General features: G+C 44.0%; 1 protein-coding gene across 3 annotated transcripts in view; it reads right to left on the reverse strand.

Annotated features, from left to right (window-relative positions):
* rps6ka2 (ribosomal protein S6 kinase, polypeptide 2) overlaps positions 1–20,799 on the reverse strand; it is a 654,298-nt gene that overhangs the window by 81,750 nt on the left and 551,749 nt on the right. For all 3 annotated transcript variants that reach the window (XM_070889669.1, XM_070889667.1, XM_070889666.1), the window contains exon 13: positions 14,193–14,323. In XM_070889669.1, coding sequence (XP_070745770.1) covers positions 14,193–14,323 — 131 coding nt within the window. The remainder of the gene's footprint in view (positions 1–14,192; positions 14,324–20,799) is intronic.

The following is a 20,799-nucleotide window of genomic DNA, read 5'->3' on the forward strand; positions in this document are numbered from 1 at the left end:
TATGGAGAGCAGGCAGGGAAATGGACCTGAGTCCATGATCGGATCAGCCACGATCGTATTAAATGGCGGAGCAGGCTCAAGGGGCCATATGGTCTACTCCTGCTCCTATTTCTTATGTTCTTATGTTGTATGGTGAAACTGTCCTTTAAAACCTGCTGATGACTGCAGCTCCAGAGCTCCAATAGGCCATTAAAACAAAGGCTGAAGGTGGCCCTCGATGCTGTTTCTCTGCAGGTTCTGCTTATCTCCCACCAAAGTAATAGAGCAGGGTTGCGAGAATCCTAATGAATATCAGGACCTAGGTTACAGGCACACATCTGTAACTTCCCAAAGAGTGAATTTTTTAAAGGTCTTCAGGGAGAAATACTAGGGAGAGTCACAAGATCACAAGATCATTTAGCCTATCTTAAATTATCCATCCAGAAAGACCCTAAAATCCCTATAATGTAACGTCCAATTGTTAAATGACCCTAGTTTTCACATCCAGTATCTATCTGGAAGTCCATTCCATGTATTGATTACATTATTGAGAAGAACATACTGATATCAGGCCAAAATGTGCTTTTTACTCTGAAACTGTGACCCCAGGCATTTTCACCCCAAGAGAGGGACAAGACTGAAAAGAGAACCACCTGACACAGGACATGGGCATTTCATTTACTTGTTAATTTATTAGATGTTACAATGGCAGTTCTTATTTTATTGAAAGACTCATAGAGTTAGATCTAGGAGTTAGAACCTAGGAGTCCCATGTTGGATTGAAAGAGTTAAAGTTGAAAAAAATAGAATAATTATTGGCACAATTAAGTTCTAAGTATATTCAATGCTGTTTAAATGAAACTTATAAGTAAATAAAAGTGACTGAAGCCATTCAGGAGCATATACAGTCTTTCCTCACAACTTATGTTACGGTGTAATAAGTTACAATCCTCGATTTCAAAATTCTCATCCTTGTATACAAATCACTCCATGGCCTTGCCTCTCCCTATCTCTAATCTTTTTCAGCCTCACAACCCCACAAGATGTCTGCGCTCCTCAAATTCTGCCCTCTTGAACATCCCTCATTATAACTGCTCAACTATCGGTGGCCATGACTTCAGCTATTTGGGCCCTAAGGTTTGGAACTCCCTCCCTAAATCTCTCCGCCTCTCTACCTCTCTTTCCTCTTTTAAGACGCTCCTTAAAACTGATGCTCCTTAAAACCTACCTCTTTAACCAAGCTTTTGGTCATCTGCCTTAATTTCTTCTGTGGCTCGGTGTCAAATTTATCTGATTTGTCCTGTAACACTGCTGCAAAGCATCTTGGGAAGTTTTACTACATTAAAGGTGCTATACAAATAAAAGTTGTTGTTGTTGTAATAAACAGAAAATGCTGAAAATGCTCAGCAGGTCAGGCAGCATCTGTGGCGAGAGAAACAGAGTTAATGTTTCAGGCCGATGACCTAACATCAGATGCTGCCTGACCTGCTGAGAATTTCCAGTATTTTCTGTTTTAATTTCAGATTTCCAGCATCCGCAGTATTTTGCTTTTATGTCACAGTGTGCCTGAAAAGGAAAGGGGATGCCTAATGGCAGTGCTCTGTTACACAACACATTTGTATGAGATACCACATATTGCTATAATAACAGATATTGCTGTAACTATATTCATTAAACAGAACTGAATGGGGAGCGATTTATGGTACAGATATGCTCCTTAGACTTTCATCCTCCTTTAATCAAAAAGGAAACAAAATACCAATGAAGTGTATTCTGATGACTAAGACGCAGAGTGAACTTGGATATGGTAAACATTGGCTATTGTGAAAAGGTGAATTCCCACTTCAACCCTCTAGTAGACCTATTGTGCAATTACAGTAAAGATCTGAATACTGAGAATCATGGGATGGTTACAGCAAGGCAGAAAGCCATTCGGCCCATCGAGCCCGTGCCGACTCCCAGCTAATCCCCATAGCCCTGCAATTTTTTTTCCTTCAGATACTTATCCAACTCCCCTTTGAAAGATAAGATTGAGTCTGCCTCCGCCACCCTTTCAGGCAGTACAGTCCAGAACACAACCACTCACTACGTAAAAAAGTTTTTTCTTACATCGCCTTTGGTACTTTTGCCAATCGCCTTACATCTGTATCCTCTGGTTTTCAACCCTTCTGCCAATGGGAACAGTTTCTCTCTATCTACTCTGTCCAGACCCCTCATGATTTTGAACACCTCTATCAAATCTCCTCTCAAACTTCCTTGGTCTAAGGAGAACAACCCAGCTTCTCCAGTCTATCAACATAACTGAAGGTCCTCATTCCTGGAATTATTTTGGAAAACTTTTCTGCACCTTCTCTAAGACCTTCCTAAAGTATGGTGCCCAGAATTGGACACAATACTCCAGTTAGGGACGAACCAGTGTTTTATACAGGTTCATCATAATTTCCACTCTTTTGTACTCGATGAAGGTAAATTGCCCTCCGACCTGTTTTGGGCCGATAATTTGAATTATTTGAATCATTACTGCTAGGCGGGAGGCAGGGGGAGGGGACGAGAAGAGTTGGGAAATTGGGCTCTTTAAATCAAAAATGCCTCTCTCAGCGCTTTCGAGCACTGTTGGAGGTGGTAGCGGGGCGGGATCGAGATGGGAGCGGGGTGGTGTCCATCAGCGCGATGTCCCTCCCCTTCACTTAACGGAGAGGGATGCTGCAAGAGTGAGATCTCCGTGGCCCCCACTGAGCCACCAGGGAGAGGTTCGGCCGGGACAGCGGCCTGGCACCCAAGAGGGGGTTGCCGGTTGGTGACCCGGCCGAACCAGCGACCACCATTGTCGGGCCAACTCAGGAGTTGGACAATTAAAACAAGCTGGTGGCCGCGTCCGTATGCCCTCCTTTTTAATGGTGGCCGCAGTGCCTAGCCACCAGCAGCACCCCACGAAGCCTGACACCGACCGCGCTCCCTCTGGGCAATTCCCCTTGCGGGGCACAAAAGGGTTCGGCGTCTGTCGGTAAGAGGTCAGTGCGCCGGGCGGGGTGGGAAACCCGTATCCGCTGCCCCTGGCTCAGGGGTAATTGTGGACAGGTCGGACGCACCACCTGCCCCCGGGCGGAAAAGTCTCACCGACCCATTACTGCCTCTTAATGGGCCTTTAATAAAGGGGCAATTTCGGCCTCTATACCTCTATTTATGAAGCCCAGGATCCCGTAAGCCTTTTTCACTGCTTTCTCAACCTACCCTGCCTTCTTCAATGATTTATGCACACATACCCCCAGGTCTCTCTGCCATGCACCCCCTTTAGGATTATACCATTTTAGTTTATAAGTCCTCTCCTCATTCTTTCGACCAAAATGTATCACTTTTTTGCATTAAATTTCAGCTGCCACGTGTCTGCCCATTTCACCAGCCTGTCTATGTCTTCCTGAAGTCTATCACTATCCTCCTCACTGTTCACTATACTTCCAAGTTTTGTATCATCTGCAAATTTTGAAATTGTGCCCTGTACATCCATGTCCAAGGCATTAATATATATCAAGAAAAGCAGTGGTCCTAGTACCAACCCCTGGGGAACATCACTGTAGACCTTCCTCCTGTCCGAAAAACAACCGTTCACCACTGCTCTCTGTTTCCTGTCACTTAGCCAATTTCATATCAATGCTACCACTGTCCCTTTTATTCCAGGGGCTTCAACTTTGCTGCCAAGCCTATTATGTGGCACTATGTCGAAGTCCTTTTGGAAATCCATGTACACGACGTCAACCACATTACCCTCATCAATCCTCTCTGTTACCTCATCAAAAAACTTGATCAAGTTGGTTAAACACAATTTGCTTTTAAAAATCCATGCTGGCTTTTCTTAACTAATCCACCCCTATCCAAGTGACTGTTAATTTTGTCCCTGATTACTGTTTCTAAAAGCTTCCCCACTACCGGGATTAAAATGACTGGCCTGTAGTTGCTGGGTTTATCTTTACATCCTTCTTTCAACAATGGTGTAATATTTGCAATTCTCCAGTACTCTGGCACCACCCCCGTATCCAAGGAGGATTGGAATATTATGGCCAGTACCTCCCCAATTTCCGACCTTAATTTCCTCAGCATCTAGGATCCATCCCATCCGCTCCTGGTAATTCATCTACCTTAAGTATAGCCAGCCTGCCTTTCTAATATATCTTCTTTATCAATTTTTATCCTCTCAACTGTCACCACTACTCCTCCTTCACTATGTGTTTGGGAGTGTCCTCTTCCTTGGTGAAGACAGATGCAAAGTACTCATTTAGTACTTCAGCCATACCCTCCACCTCCATGCATAACTCTCCTTTTTGGCTTCTATTGGGCTCCACCCTTCCATTTACTACCCTTTTACTATTTAGATGCTTATCGAAGACTTTTGGATTACCTTTTATGTTGGATGCCATTCTATTCTCATACCTTCTCTTTGCCCCTTTTATTTTACTTTTCACTTTTTCTCTGACCTTTCTATCTATAGCCTTATTCGCAGATGTATTTGCAACCTGACATGTCATAAGAACATAAGAATTAGGAACAGGAGTAGGCCATCTAGCCCCTCAAGCCTGCTCCGCCATTCAACAAGATCATGGCTGATCTGGCCGTGGATTCAGCTTCTCTTACCCGCCCGCTCCCCGTAATCCTTAATTCCCTTATTGGTTAAAAATCTATCTATCTGTGATTTGAATACATTCAATGAGCTAGCCTCAACTGCTTCCTTGGGCAGAGAATTCCACAGATTCACAACCCTCTGGGAGAAGAAATTCCTTCTCAACTCGGTTTTAAATTGGCTCCCCCGTGTTTTGAGGCTGTGCTCCCTAGTTCTAGTCTCCCCGAAACAACCTCTCTGCCTCTATCTTGTCTATCCCTTTCATTATTTTAAATGTTTCTATAAGATCACCCCTCATCCTTCTGTACTCCAACGAGTAAAGACCCAGTCTACTCAATCTATCATTATAAGGTAACCCCCTCATCTCCGGAATCAGCCTCGTGAATCTAGCTAGTATATCCTTCCTTAAGAAAGGTGACCAAAACTGCACGCAGTACTCCAGGTGCGGCCTCACCAATACCGTATACAGTTGCAGCAGGACCTCCCTGCTTTTGTACTCCATCCCTCGCGCAATGAAGGCCAACATTCCATTCGCCTTCCTGATTACCTGCTGCACCTGCAAACTAACTTTTTGGGATTCATGCACAAGGACCCCCAGGTCCCTCTGCACTGCAGCATGTTGTAATTTCTCCCCATTCAAATAATATTCCCTTTTACTGTTTTTTTTTTCCAAGGTGGATGACCTCACACTTTCAGACATTGTATTCCATCTGCCAAACCTTAGCCCATTCGCTTAACCTATCTAAATTTCTTTGCAGCCTCTCTGTGTCCTCTACACAACCCGCTTTCCCACTGATCTTTGTGTCATCTGCAAATTTTGTTATACTACACTCTGTCCCCTCTTCCAGGTCATCTATGTATACTGTAAACAGTTGTGGTCCCAGCACCGATCCCTATGGTACACCACTAACCACCGACTTCCAACCCGAAAAGGACCCATTTATCCCGACTCTCTGCTTTCTGTTCGCCAGCCAATTCTCTATCCATGCTAATACATTTCCTCTGACTCCGCTTACCTTTATCTTCTGCAGTAACCTTTTGTGTGACACCTTCTCGAATGCCTTTTGGAAATCCAAATACACCACATCCATTGGTACACCTCTATCCACCATGCTCGTTATATCCTCAAAGAATTCCAGTAAATTAGTTAAACATGATTTCCCCTTCATGAATCCATGCTGCGTCTGCTTGATTGCACTATTCCTATCTAGATGTCCTGCTATTTCTTCCTTAATGATAGCTTCAAGCATTTTCCCCACTACAGATGTTAAACTAACCAGCCTATAGTTACCTGCCTTTTGTCTGCCCCCTTTTTTAAACAGAGGCGTTACATTAGCTGCTCTCCAATCCGCTGGTACCTCCTCAGAGTCCAGAGAATTTTGGTAGATTATAACGAATGCATCTGCTATAACTTCCGCCATCTCTTTTAATACCCTGGGATGCATTTCATCAGGACCAGGGGACTTGTCTACCTTGAGCCCCATTAGCCTGTCCAGCACTACCCCCCTAGTGCACTCATATGCACTCTTTTTCTGCTTCATCATGTTCTCCATCTGTTTCATCATTCAGGGAGTCCTGACTTTCCCCCTAGCAGGATGTACCTCGACTGTACCCAAACTATTTTCTCTTTAAAGGCAGCCCATTGTTCCACTACAGTTTTGCCTGCCAATCTTTGATTCCAGTTTACCTGGGCCAGATCCGTTCTCATCCCACTGAAATTAGCCTTCCCCCAGTTAAACATTTTTATTCTAGTTTGCTCACTGGCCTTTTCCACAGCTAACCTAAACCTTATGAAACTATGACCACTGTTCCCTAAACGTTCCCCTACTGACACTTGCTCCACTTGACCCACCTCATTCCCCAGAACCAGATCCAGCAATGCCTTCTTCCTCGTTGGGCTGGAAACATACTGCTCAAGAAAGTTCTCCTGAGCATACCAGAAATGCATCCCCTTTTCTACCCCTAACACTATTACAATCCCAGTCTATATTAAGATAGTTGAAGTCCCCCATTATTACCACTCTATAGCAACTCTCTGTAATTTCTCTGCAAATTTGCTCCTCCTTATCGTTACCATTATTTGGTCGTCTATACATCTAGTAATGTAATGGCACCTCTATTATTTCTTAACTCTAGCCATATAGATTCGGTCCTTGACCCCTCCAGGACATCCTCCCTCTTCAGCACTGTAACAATCTCCTTAATCAATACTGCCAAACCACCTCCTATATTTCCTTCCCTTTCTTTCCTGAATACCTTATAACCAGGAATATTCAATACCAAACCTTATCTTTTTGAGCCAGGTCTCAGTTATTGCCACAACATCATATTCCCATGTGGCTATTTGTGCCTGCAGCTCACCAACCTTGTTTACTACGCTTCGTGTGTTCACATACATACACTGTAAACCCATCTTAGACCACCCCTCCTAACTTGTGTTTAGGGAGCACCTTATTGTGTCACACAGGTAATTGGAGCTTCAGTGTCTTAAAAGATCAATCTGGGCAGGAATAACTGATTCCAACTTAAAACAGTGTTACTTTCAGTTTAGCTACAGGAAACAGTAACAGGAGAAGATCAAGATTTTTTTTTGCAAAGATGCTGTCAGTGTCAAGTCAGCTTCTCATTCTGAAGAAATGGAAAAATGTAGCAAATGCTTTGAATTAGAGAGCCTCTGGATCAATGTTAAGAGGGATCATTGCTAAAGGCAGTGATTTTAAGATAAAGCGATTCCTTAATTTAACTAAGTTTGACCTTTGATTGACCTAAGAGCATAAGAAATAGGAGCAGGAATAGGCCATTGGCCCCTCAAGCCTGCTCCGCCATTTAATAAGATCATGGCTGATCTGATGCTGGGATCGGGTCCACTTCCCTGCCCGCTCCCTATAACCCTTCACTCCCTTCTCGCTCAAAAATCTGCTTATCTCCACCTTAAATATATTCAGTGACACAGCCTCCACAGCTCTTTGGGGCAGAGAATTCTACAGATTTATGACACTCTGAGAGAAGAAATTTCTCCTCATCTCAGTTCTAAATGGGCGATCCATTATTCTTAAACTATGCCCCCTAATTCTAGTTTCCCCCACGAATTGTGGAGGAGGTAAACTAATATGGCAGGGGGATGGGAACCTATGCAGGGAGACAGAGGGAAGTAGAATGGGAGCAGAAGCAAAAGATGGAAAAAAGAAGAAAAGTAAAAGTGGAGGGCAGAGAAACCTATGGCAAAAAGCAAAAAGGGCCACATTACAACAACATTCTAAAAGGGCAAAGTGTGCTAGAAAGACAAGCCTGAAGGCTCTGTGCCTCAATGCGAAAAGTATTCGGAATAAGGTGGACGAATTAACTGCATAGATAGCAGTTAATGGTTATGATGTAATTGGCATCATGGAGACATGGCTCCAGGGTGACCAAGGCTGGGAACTCAACATCCAGGGGTATTCAACATTTAGGAAGGATAGACAGAAAGTAAAAGGAGGCGGGGTGGCATTGCTGGTTAAAAAGGAAATGAATGCAATAGTAAGAAAGGACATTAGCTTGGATGATGTGGAATCAGTATGGGTGGAGCTACGGAATACCAAGGGGCAGAAAACACTAGTGGGAGTTGTGTACAGACCACCAAACAGTAGTAGGTTGGAGACAGCATCAAACAAGAAATTAGGGATGCATGCAATAAAGGTACAGCAGTTATCATGGGTGACTTTAATCTATATATTGATTGGGCTAACCAAACTGGTAGCAATGCGGTGGAGGAGGATTTCCTGGAATGTATTAGGGATGGTTTTCAAAACCAATATGTCGAGGAACCAACTAGGGAGCTGGCCATCCTAGACTGGGCGATGTGTAATGAGAAAGGACTAATTAGCAATCTTGTTGTGCGAGGCCCCTTGGGGAAGAGTGAACATAACATGGTAGAATTCTTTATTAAGATGGAGAGTGACACAGTTAATTCAGAAACTAGGGTCCTGAACTTAAGGAAAGGTAACTTTAATGGTTTCAGGCATGAATTGGCTAGAATAGACTGGTAAATGATACTTAAAGGGTTGACGGTGGATAGGCAATGGAAAACATTTAAAGATTACATGGATGAACTTCAGCAATTGTATATCCCTGTCTGGAGTAAAAATAAAACGGGGAAGGTGGCTCAACCGTGGCTAACAAGGGAAATTAAGGATAGTGTTAAATCCAAGGACAAGGCAAACAAATTGCCCAGAAAAAGCAGCAAACCTGAGGACTGGGAGAAATTTCGAATTCAGTAGAGGAGGACAAAGGGTTTAATTAACAGGGGGAAAATAGAATACGAGAAGAAGATTGCCGGGAACATAAAAACTGACTGCAAAAGCTTCTATAGATATGTGAAGAGAAAAAGATTAGTGAAGACAAACGTAGGTCCCTTGCAGTCGGATTCAGGTGAATTTATAATGGGGAACAAAGAAATGGCAGACCAATTGAACAAATATTTTGGTTCTGTCTTCACGAAGGAAGACACAAATAACCTTCCGGAAGTACTAGGGGATCGAGGGTCTAGTGAGAAAGAGGAACTGAAGGATATCCTTATTAGGCAGGAAATTGTGTTAGGGAAATTGATGGGATTGAAGGCCGATAAATCCCTGGGGCCTGATAGTCTGCATCCCAGAGTACTTAAGGAAATGGCTCTAGAAATAGTGGATGCATTGGTGATCATTTTCCAACAGTCTATCGACTCTGGATCAGTTCCTATGGAGGGTAGCTAATGTAACACCACTTTTTAAAAAGGGAAGGAGAGAGAAAGAGGGTAATTATAGACTGGTTAGCCTGACATCAGTAGTGGGGAAAATGTTGGAATCAATTATTAATGATGAAATAGCAGCGCATTTGGAAAGTAGTGACAGGATCAGTCCAAGTCAGCATGGATTTATGAAGGGGAAATCATGCTTGACAAATCTTCAGGAATTTTGTTGAGGATGTAACTAGTAGAGTGGACAAGGGAGAACCAGTGGATGTGGTGTATTTGGACTTTCAAAAGGCTTTTGATAAGGTCCCACACAAGAGATTGGTGTGCAAAATCAAAGCACATGGTATTGGGGGTAATATACTGACATGGATAGAGAACTGGTTGGCAGACAGGAAGCAGAGAGTCGGGATAAAAGGGTCCTTTTCAGAATGGCAGGCAGTGACTTGTGGAGTGCCGCAGGGCTCCGTGCTGGGACCCCAGCTCTTTACAATATACATCAATGATTTAGATGAAGGAATTGAGTGTAATATCTCCAAGTTTGCAGATGACACTAAACTGGGTGGCGGTGTGAGCTGTGAGGGGGACGCTAAGAGGCTGCAGGGTGACTTGGACAGGTTAGGTGAGTGGGCAAATGCATGGCAGATGCAGTATAATGTGGATAAATGTGAGGTTATCCACTTTGCGGGCAAAAACGCGAAGACAGAATATTATCTGAATGGCGGCAGATTAGGAAAAGGGGAGGTGCAACAAGAACTGGGTGTCATGGTATTCATCAGTCATTGAAAGTTGGCATACAGGTACAGCAGGCGGTGAAGAAGGCAAATGGTATGTTGGCCTTCATATCTAGGGGATTTGAGTATAGGAGCAGGGAGGTCTTACTGCAGTTATACAGGGCCTTGGTGAGGCCTCATCTGGAATATTGTGTTCAGTTTTGGTCTCCTAATCTGAGGAAGGACATTCTTGCTATTGAGGGACTGCAGCGAAAGTCCACCAGACTGATTCCCGGGATGGCTGGACTAACATATGAGGAGAGACTGGATCAACTGGGCCTTTATACATTGGAGTTTAGAAGGATGAGAGGGGGGTCTCATAGAAACATATAAGATTCTGATGGGACGGGACAGGTTAGATGCGGGTAGAATGTTCCCGATGTTGGGGAAGTCCAGAACCAGGGGGCACAGTCTTCGGATAAGGGGTAGGCCATTTAGGACTGAGATGAGGAGAAACTTCTTCACTCAGAGAGTTGTTAACCTGTGGAATTCCCTGCCGCAGAGAGTTGTTGATGCCAGTTCATTGGATATATTCAAGAGGGAGTTAGATATGGCCCTTACGGTTAAGGGGATCAAGGGGTATGGAGGGAAAGCAGAAAAGGCGTACTGAGAGAATGATCAGCCATGATCTTATTGAATGGTGGTGCAGGCTCGATGGGCCGAATGGCCTACTCCTGCACCTATTTTCTATGTTTCTATGAATGGAAACATCCTCTCTGCAGCTACCTTTTTGAGCCACCTCAGTATCTTATATGTTTCAATAAGATCACCTCTCATTCTTCTAAATTCCAATGAGTATAGGCACAACCTACTTAACTTTTCTTCATAAGTTAGCTCCTTCATCTCAGGCATCAACGTCGTGAACCTTCTCTGAACTGCCTCCAATGCAAGTATATCCCTCCGTAAATAAGGAGACCAAACTGTATGCAGTACTCTAGGTCTGGTCTCACCAATACCCTGTACAGTTGAACCAAGACTTCCCTGCTTTTATACTCCATCCCCTTTGCAATAAAGGCCAACGTTCTATTTGCCTTTCTGATTACTTGCTGTACCTGCATACTAACTTTTGTCTTTCATGCACAAGGACCCCCAGGTCCCTCTGTACTGCAGCAGTTTGTAATCTCTCTCCATTTAAATAATAATTTGCTTTTTTATTCTTCCTGCCAAAATGGATAACCTCAACTTTCACATATTATACTCCATTTGCCAAATGTTTGTCCACTCACTTAGCCTGTCTATATCCCTTTGCAGATTCTTTGTGTCCTCCTCACAACTTGCTTTCCCACCCATCTTTGTATCATCAGCAAACTTGGCTACATTACATTCGGTCCCTTCATCCAAGTCATTCGTATAAATTGCAAATAGTTGAGGCCCCAGCACCGATCCCTGTGGCACCCTACTAGTTACCATTTGCCAACCGGAAAATGACCCATTGATCCCGAGTCTCTGTTTTCTATTAGTTAGCCAATCCTCTATCCATGCTAATAGGTTACCCCCAACCCCATGAGCTCTTATCTTGTGCAGTAACCTTTTATGTGGCACCTTACCGAATGCCTTCTGGAAATTCAAATACACCACATCCACTGGTTCCCCCTTATCCACACTGCTCATTACCTCTTCAAAGAACTCCAGCAAATTTTTCAAACATGATTTCCCTTTCATAAAACCATGCTGACTCTGCTTGACTGGATTGTGATTTTCCCAATGACAGATATTAGGCTAACTGGTCTATCCTTTCCTGCTTTCTGCTTCCCTCCTTTTTTTAAATAGGGGCGCTACATTTGCAGTTTTCCAATCCGCTGGGACCTCTCCAGACTCCAGGGAATTTTGGTAGATTGCAACCGAAGCACTATCTCTGCAGCCACTTCTTTTAAGACCCTAGGATGCAAGCCATCTGGCCCACGGAACTTGTCCACCTTTAGTTCCATTACTTTGCTGAGTACTTTTTCTTTAGTCATAGTGATTGTTTTAAGTTCCCCCCTCCCTTGATTATGTATTATAGGATTGAATGTTTTTAGTGTTTTCTACCATGAAGACTAATGCAAAATATTTGTTCAAAGCCTCTGCCATTTCCCTGTTCCCCATTATTAATTCCCCAATCTCATCCTCTAAGGGACCAATGTTTACTTTAGCTACTACTTCCTTTTTATATACCTGTAAAAACTCTTACTATCTGTTTTTATATTTTTTGCTAGTTTACTCTCATAATCCATCTTCTCTCTCTTTATTATTTTTTTAGTTCTTTGCTGGTTTTTAAAAATGTCCCAATCTTGTCAACATTATATGTCATTGTTTTCAATTTGATACCATCCCATATTTCCTTAGTTAGCCACAGATGGTTCTCCATTCTCTTAAAGTCTTTCCTTCTCACTGGAATATATTTTTGTTGAGAGTTATGAAATATCTCCTTAAACGTCTGCCACTGCTCATCAACCATCTTACACTTTGATCTATTTTAGCAGTCCACTTTAGCCAACTCTGCCTTCATACCTTTGTAATCACCTTTATTTAAGATCAGGACACTGGTTTGAGACCCAGCTTTCTCACCCTCCAACTGAATTTGAAATTCAACCATGCTATGATCACTCTTTCCTAGAGGATCCTTTACTATGAGATCATTAATTAATCCTGTCTCATTACACAGTACCAGATCTAAGATAGCCTGCTGCCTGGTTGGTTCCACAATGTACTGTTCAAGAAACCATCCCGGATATAGTCTATGAGCTCTTCCTCAATGCAACCTTGGCCAATTTGATTTGTCCAATCAATATTAAGATTAAAATCACCCATGATTATTGCTGTACCTGCCATTTTTGCTTTATCTAGTTTATCAAATGGCGAGCAAGATAGTCTATCTATTTAACCCTCCAGCTCTATTTAATGAAGTTCTAACAAACAAGATTTTAATATTAAAGGATTTTACTATACCTGTACTATATATTTTAAAAATAGCCTTTAAAGTGTCTATTAGGGTTTATTTCTAGAGGGATAGAATTGTAAAGTAGGGAGTTTATGCTAAATTTGTATTGAACCTTGGTTAGACAACACTTAGAGTACTGTGTACAATTCTGATTGCCATATTATAAAATGGATATAGAGACACTGGAGGGTGTGCAAAAAGATTTATAAGGATGATACCAGAAATGCGAGGGTATGCATATCAGGATAGGATGAACAGGCTAGGTCTCTTGTCTCTTGAAACAGGAAAGCTGAGGGGTGACCTAATAGAGGTCTTCAAAATTATGAAAGGTTTTGATAGAGTGGATACAAGTGAGACTGTTTCCAATTGTGGGGAAGAGCAAAACTAGAGGCCATTAATATAAAACAGTCACCAAAAAATCGAATAGGGAATTCAGAAGAAATGTCTTTATCCAGAGAGTGGTGAGAATGTGGAAGTTACTACCACAGGGAGTGGTTGAAGCAAATAGTATCAATGCATTTAAGGGAAGGCTAGATATGCATATTTAGTAAAATATTGCAATCAACCATAGCAAAGATTTTATGTTAGTTTTTTTTTACTGAAATATTTAAGTGTTAACATTTAAGTTTTATTGAAGATGCTGCTACTGTAGATGTAGGGTCTGGTTTCATTGCATGTTGAATAGTTTCCCAATTAATTCTGTGAATTAAAAAAGAGTGGTGAGGTTTTGAAAATGCAAATTTAGTAATTGATATTTAGGTTTGTGTTTAAAGGTGGCTGCTTATAACCTTTTCTTTTAGCAATGTTTGGGCGTACCTTTGGTTGAGGTTTGCAAAGATAAATGATATGGATGTTGAGTACGTACTGTATACAATAAGCAGGGTACTTATTCTAGGCACAAAATAGCATTCTGCGTAATATTCAAATGCTCATATTGATTTAAGAATGTACTGGGATTGTTACATTCGGTCTGCATCTACATAATTTATTTACACACATAACCTTAGGAAAGAACAGGATCAACCCAGCTGCAACTAGCATGCATTGTAAAAGATCCAGCATGCACAACATTTCGCCTCTGTTACTGATCTGTTACTTGATAAACATAACTTGGTACATTCTGCCAACTGAAAGTGTTGTGATAGCATCAAAGAATGAATTCTCCTTGAAATAGCTCTCGTGTTTTTAGTGTTGTCTGACCTGCACAATGGAATGATCCATCAGCTGTCGAGAGTCAGGCAGTGTCTGCTCTTGGCCAAGGTTGGTGGCGACAAAACTGAAACCTCGGAAAAGCTGGTGTGCATTGGCACTTGGAGGCACACCGGGTGAGTCTGCAAAGAAAAAATGATGAGATCAAATAGGACAATTGATAAAGAACAAAAATTTGGGTGCGGGGGTCTTGTGATGTGCTGTTCAGCAGGAGACTAATAAAAGATCAATATTACAGCCATGGAGTAAGCTTGCACGAGTTCCAGACTGATTATCAATGTTTCAAATGCAAACTGACAACAGAGGGTTCTGACCTTTAAAAAGATGAACTTTCATAATATCTTGTGACAAATATTAATCAGTTTATTGTATGTATTTCTGTTTCCAGGATATTGCTTTCAACTGGGATCCCAACATCATAATCCTTCAGATCCAGGACATCTTGGTTCAAATACAGTCTAATTACTCTTTGCACACAGTGTAATTTGAGCTGAGAACAATTTGATTATTTATCACATTCCTCAAAGACAAAAAGAGATTCGACTTCATGTTTTTAGTCATTGATGTAGTAGCCTTAAGAACCAAAGGATTGTGCAAACCATGACACATTTTAGTAACCAAGGGGGAGAAATTGGGGAATGCCCCCTTTGGGGCGCTAACTTTTAAAAGTTTGAAAAATTAGCGGCAGGCGTGTTTTCAATGTTTTCAAACTTTTTTTTTTTAAATTGCCGTTTTCGCTCCAGGAAGGAAGTGGAGCGCTAAAACTGGATTATGTTACAAGGCTGTATCATGTTGAGAGTTTACACTGCAAACTATGCGACCAAGGCTCAAGCAGGTTATTCATGTTCATTGAACCCTGAGATTTGTTACTGTCTTGAAGCAAATTCTGGAACGTTTTATTGTCGCCATTTCAAACAGGCAGAGAGTCGCAGTCAGCAGGATTCTGTAACTAACTCATGACTATGCTGGAAGTGATTTTGTACAACATGATGAGGCAGAGAGTGATATAGTCAATATCACAGCTTCTATACAACAGTCTCACAGATTATGATGTTAAAACTCCTCAATGTTTTACTGCTTTGTAGCCCATACTACATACTGGGGTCAAAATTCGGGAGCGCCAGAGAGGGGCGCACCTATGATTTTTAGTGTGGTACTTACCACTGGAATCCTTGGCACGGTAAGTAGAGCCATTTTCAGGACTTTGTCTCTTTTTCTTGGTCTTCTTAGACTATGTTTAATAACTGCTGACACCCACATGCTGATAATTAACAAAATCTTACAACCACTAGAAACCTGGGGCTAGAATTTCCACAAAGAAGGATATCACTGTTTTTTGGCGTTATTCTCGATTAATGCCATTTTTTTTGTCGCCGAAGTAACGCAAAAAAAAACGCTTAAATTTCCCCAAACAGTTTGTAACTTTTGGTGAAGCATTAAAAAAGCGCCGTTTTTAAGAACAAAAATGAAATTTTTCACGATAAAAAAACACCTGTTCTGCACATGCGCAGAAATTTTTGTTCGCCCATTTTTCATGTGATGCGCATGTGCAGTTCACTTTCTAGTCTGAATCAGCCATTTTTACAGGGAATTGAAAGTTGCAGGAAAGTTCTCAATAATTACACACAGGTTTGCAGGATCAAAAATGGAGCTTGATTCGGGAAAGAAGAGGGCTAGAAAATTTAGCCAGGATGCAAATGAAGCCCTGGTAGGCGCTGTAGAGAGAGGATGGGGCCAGATTGGGAAGAAGGGTCCTGATAAACTGCACCCATCTGCAATGGCTGAAGCTTGGTGACAAGTTGCCAAGTAGGTTTCCTCTGTGGATCCTTCAGGAGGACTTATCTGTAGGAAGAGGTGGCATGACCTTTGCAGGACAGCCACAGTAAGTAATATTTTTATTTATGCACTCCAATTACTTGAATTGTAAATGTGACCCATCTTGGTATCGCTAGGCTTCTGATCATCACACATTATAAAAACTGCTATTTTTCTGCACTGCACTTCGATGTTTTCGTGATGAACAACATGCAAGTGAAGGGACATGAAACAGATTACTTAATTAAATGCACACTGTTATATATGTATGTAAACCTCACCAATATTTAAGACTTGCCACTAGGAGGCGCACCTGTGGGACACCTAAGGGTCACCTGTGCACCCTGGGGCAAGCAGGTATAAAAGGTGATCCACCATGCTGCTTCCCCATTCTGGAGTCTGAATAAAGAGACCAAGGTCACAACAGTTTGAGCTTACAACACAGTCTTGTGGATTTATTCTGAACATAACAAATTGGCGACGAGTAACGGATCACGAACTTTCACGTGGTAATGGCTGCAGTTGGTATTGAGAGATTTGTTGAGGGTGATAATTGGGAAGCCTTCATTGAGCATCTCAACCAGTACTTCATGGCCAACGAGCTGGACACGGCTGAGATGGCAATCAAGTGCAGGGCGATTCTCCTCACCGTATGTGGGTCTTCGATATATGGCCTCCTCAAAAATCTGCTGGCACCGGTCAAACCAATGGACAAGACTTACACAGAGCTGTGTATGCTGCTTTGGGAACACCTCAAGCCGAAGGAGAGCATCTTAATGGCCAAGTATCGCTTTTACATCCACCATCGCTCTGAAGGCCAGAGCGTGGCGAGTTTTGTCACCGACCTAAGGCACCTTGCGGTACAGTGCAAATTTGCAGGATCTTTGGGGGAAATGTTGCGGGACTTTTTCGTGCTTGGAAACAGCTACAGGGTCATTCTTCGCAAACTGCCGTTTGCCAAATCCCTAGATCTGAGCAAGGCCATCACGCTAGCCCAGGCTTTCATATCCACGAGCGATAACACAAAATAGATATCTTAACAGAATCGAAGCTCACCGGCAAGTACTGTGCATAAAATAATGTTTTCAACAGGCAGAACTGTATAGGGCAGGGCCCACACAACCGCAGAGGCCAGACCTAGGCCTAGGGTGACTCAGAGTCCGCCGTGGGGCGTGAATGTGTATCCATTAACACCATGTTGGCGCTGTGGGGGCAGTCATAGAGCTCATTAATGTCGATTCAAGCTCTATGTGTGCAAGGGCTGTGGAACAATGGGGCACCTCCAGCGAATGTGCAAAAGTGTGACTCACCATATGGCAGAGTCAGGAGAGGACGACCGATCCAGCGAGGATCACGCTGAACGAGCAGGAGAGGCAACCACACCTGAGGATGAAGAGGAAGTATATGGGATACACACCTTCACCACCAAAAGCCCTCCGATAATGTTAAAAGTTAAACTCAACGGCACTCAAGTCTCCATGGAATTGGACACAGGAGCGAGTCAATTATTAATGAACCAGAAGGCACTCAAGAGGCTGTGGGGCAACAGAGCACAACGACCCAAACTGATCCCGATTCAGGCAACGCTGCGCACCTACACAAAGGAACTGATTACAGTTATTGGTAGGGAGGGCATGTGTATCCCATGAGGGAGCAGTGCACGATTTACCACTGTGGATTGTTTCAGGTGATGGGCCAATGCTGCTTGGTACAAGGTGGATGGGGAAGATTCGATGGAACTGGGAAGAACTCTGCATACCTTCTCCGGCGAATGACGTCTCCCTTGCTCAAAGGCTGAGCAAGCCCCCAACTTCAGCTGAACCAGGCATTGAAGTGCAGATCCATTTGCATAGGCCATAGGCATAGGCCACTCATCACGACCATGAGGAGGTGAAGATCATCCGAGCAGTGGTACAGGTGCGGTACCCACCTCCCAAAGTCGACGACCTCTTCACAACGATGGAAAAGTCTTCAGACCAAGCAGAACGGGACTCCGGCTGAAACAATACGAATGCATCTTCCCGACGCCAGAGGAAAAATCCCTGGGGAGGAAGATCGCGGCAGTCGACATCATGGACACGGATGAAAGTGCGTCCAAACCACGGAACGAAAGAGTATCCTGACCATGGGACGAGAGATCATCCAGACCACGGGACAAAAGTGCACCCAGACCATGAGAGGAGAGAGCGTCCAGACCACGGGATGTCGCCGCAACGAAACAGAGGCATGTGTTGCCCAGCAAGGAAGATGACTGGGTTTGGGGCAAAGTTAAAGGGGTGGTCGCTGAGAAGGCCAGGAACCCACTACATTCCAATAAGTTGTTTGCACTGTGTAATGCATGTGAGCGTTCTATCGTGGTCAATGATGTATTATCACATGGGGTCAAGGGTGCCTTACAACAAGCAAAAGTAGCGGCGAACACCAACCGGTCGTATATGTATCTGACAAAGTACTTGTAGCAAGTGATGTGTTATCACACGGGGTCGGGCGTGTTGTACATCAAGCCAAAGTAGCAGGCGAACCCAACCAGTTGTATACGTATCTAACAAAGTATTCGTACAAGTGTTGTGTTACCACACGGGGTCGGGCGTATTGTGCAGCAAGCCAAAGTAGCGGGCGAGCCCCAACCGGTTGTACATGTATTTAATATGTTAACCAAGGCAGTAGCCTGGTTCACGGGACAAAAGAGACGTACCAAAGAGTGTCCCAATATTTGCTCGAGTCAGACAAGCTGCTCATCCCTCAGTGTTGCCCACCACGGGGGTGGAAACGGCGCAGCCTGCAGACCTACTCGTTGTCGTGGAAGTGCTAGAAAGGGAGGGGTCAACCGTAACGGCCCCCCAGTTTAGGACTTGGAACAGCCAGGATCCCACATTACCGCCTGCCAATGGCGAACCGCTAGGCGAGATGTTGCAGCTTATCCGTCGCAAAGGCATAATGCTCATCCCATCAGATTGGCCCTTATAGGGCAACCCTGCAACGTTGCAAAGAAAGGCAGGGAGGCGACACACAGTCGGTGGTCCGGGGCCTCCATACCATGGCCCAGGATCCACAGGAACCACGCGGCCTCCCGCCACTACTGAAAGCCTCAAGGCCATATCGGCCATTCTGGGCTTGCCAGACCTTAGGGCCAGCGACAATAGTCCTGAGCGGGCAGCGCAAATCACAAAGCCAAGCACCACATGTGTCACGGTAGACTTCCTACAGACCCGGCTATCCCGGGTGCTACGTAGTCATCAGACAGTATTACTCAGAACCGAGCCTTCCCTATGCTGTCAGCACAGAATGTACCATGATCGCACGGCTCCTCCAGGCGACATCAGAATAAATGATGCAGACCATGTTCAGGGCCCCAGATGGGCTGTGTTGTGTATGGAGGAAGAGTCAGATTGAACATTGTGAGCTCAAAGTAAAGTGTGACCTTAGTCTTTTATTGCAGGTCTCTTTAACCTGTGAAGCCTCCTTAAATACCTGTGCTCCCAAGGGATTATGGGATCTCTTGGAACTCCCATGGATGAGCCCTCTGGTGGCTGTCGAGTAAATACAAGTTTATATATATAACAACACTCCCCCCCCGTACAGTCAATAGTGTAACTATTTACAATGTGAGTTGATCTGGGGCCCTTCTTGCCCTGGTTGATCGTCTCGGTGTGAAAGCTGGTGTTGTTGAATCATTTGTTGGGCCCTCGTTGAGCTATTGTGCAGCTGGCCTTGCTGGGCTGCCTGGTGTGTTGGGCCCTGCTGGGTTACTATGGATGATGGGTTCTGCTTCATGGTCAACCGTGATACCGGTTGCCACTGATGTGTATGTTGGGGGATCAAAAAAGGTTGGGTCCAAGGTGGGTTGCTCAGGATAGTCTGTGAATCTGAGTTTGATTTGGTCCCAAGTGTTTACAGTGAATGAGTCCATTTGAAAGTTTGACCCAAAACACCCTGTTCCCCTCTTTGGCCACGACAGTGCCAGGAAGCCACTTGAGACCTTGTCCATAATTTAATACAAATACAGGATCATTGAGTTCAATCTCGCATGACACATTTGCACTATCATGGTATGCACTCAGTTGAAGCCGCGTGATCTCTACCTGTTCATGTAGATCAGGGTGAACTAACGAGAGCCTTGTCTTAAGTGCTCTTTTCATGAGCAGTTCAGCAGGTGGGATCCCAGTGAGTGAGTGGGGTCTCGTGCGGTAGCTAAGCAGGACTCAGGATAGGCGAGTCTGCAGTGAGCCTTCAGTTACCCTCTTCAAGCCTTGCTTGATGGTGTGCACTGCTCTCTCTGCCTGACCATTGGACGCTGGTTTAAACGGGGCAGATGTGACATGGTTGATCCCGTTGTGGGTCATGAATTCTTTGAAATCAGCACTGGTAAAACATGGCCCGTTGTCGCTCATCAGGACATCGGGTAAGCCGTGAGTAGCAAACATGGCCCGCAGGCTTTCAGTAGCGGCAGTGGATGTGCTAGCCGACATTATCTCACATTCAATCCACTTGTAGTACATAGCTACAACCACAATGAACAATTTACCTAAGAACGGGCCTGCATAGTCGACGTGTACCCTAGACCCCGGTTTGGAGGGCCAAGACCATAAATTTAGCGGCGCCTTCCTTGGTACATTGCTTAATTGCGAGCATGTATTACATCTGTGAACGCAGGACTCTAAGTCCGCATCGATACCGGGCCACCACACGTGGGATCTGGCTCTCGCTTTCATCATTACGATGCCTGGGTGGGTACTGTGGAGGTCACTGATGAAGGTGTCGCTGCCCTTCTTGGGGACCACTA

The sequence above is a fragment of the Pristiophorus japonicus genome, chromosome 9 (assembly GCF_044704955.1).
Source record: "Pristiophorus japonicus isolate sPriJap1 chromosome 9, sPriJap1.hap1, whole genome shotgun sequence".
Lineage (NCBI taxonomy): Eukaryota > Metazoa > Chordata > Chondrichthyes > Pristiophoridae > Pristiophorus > Pristiophorus japonicus.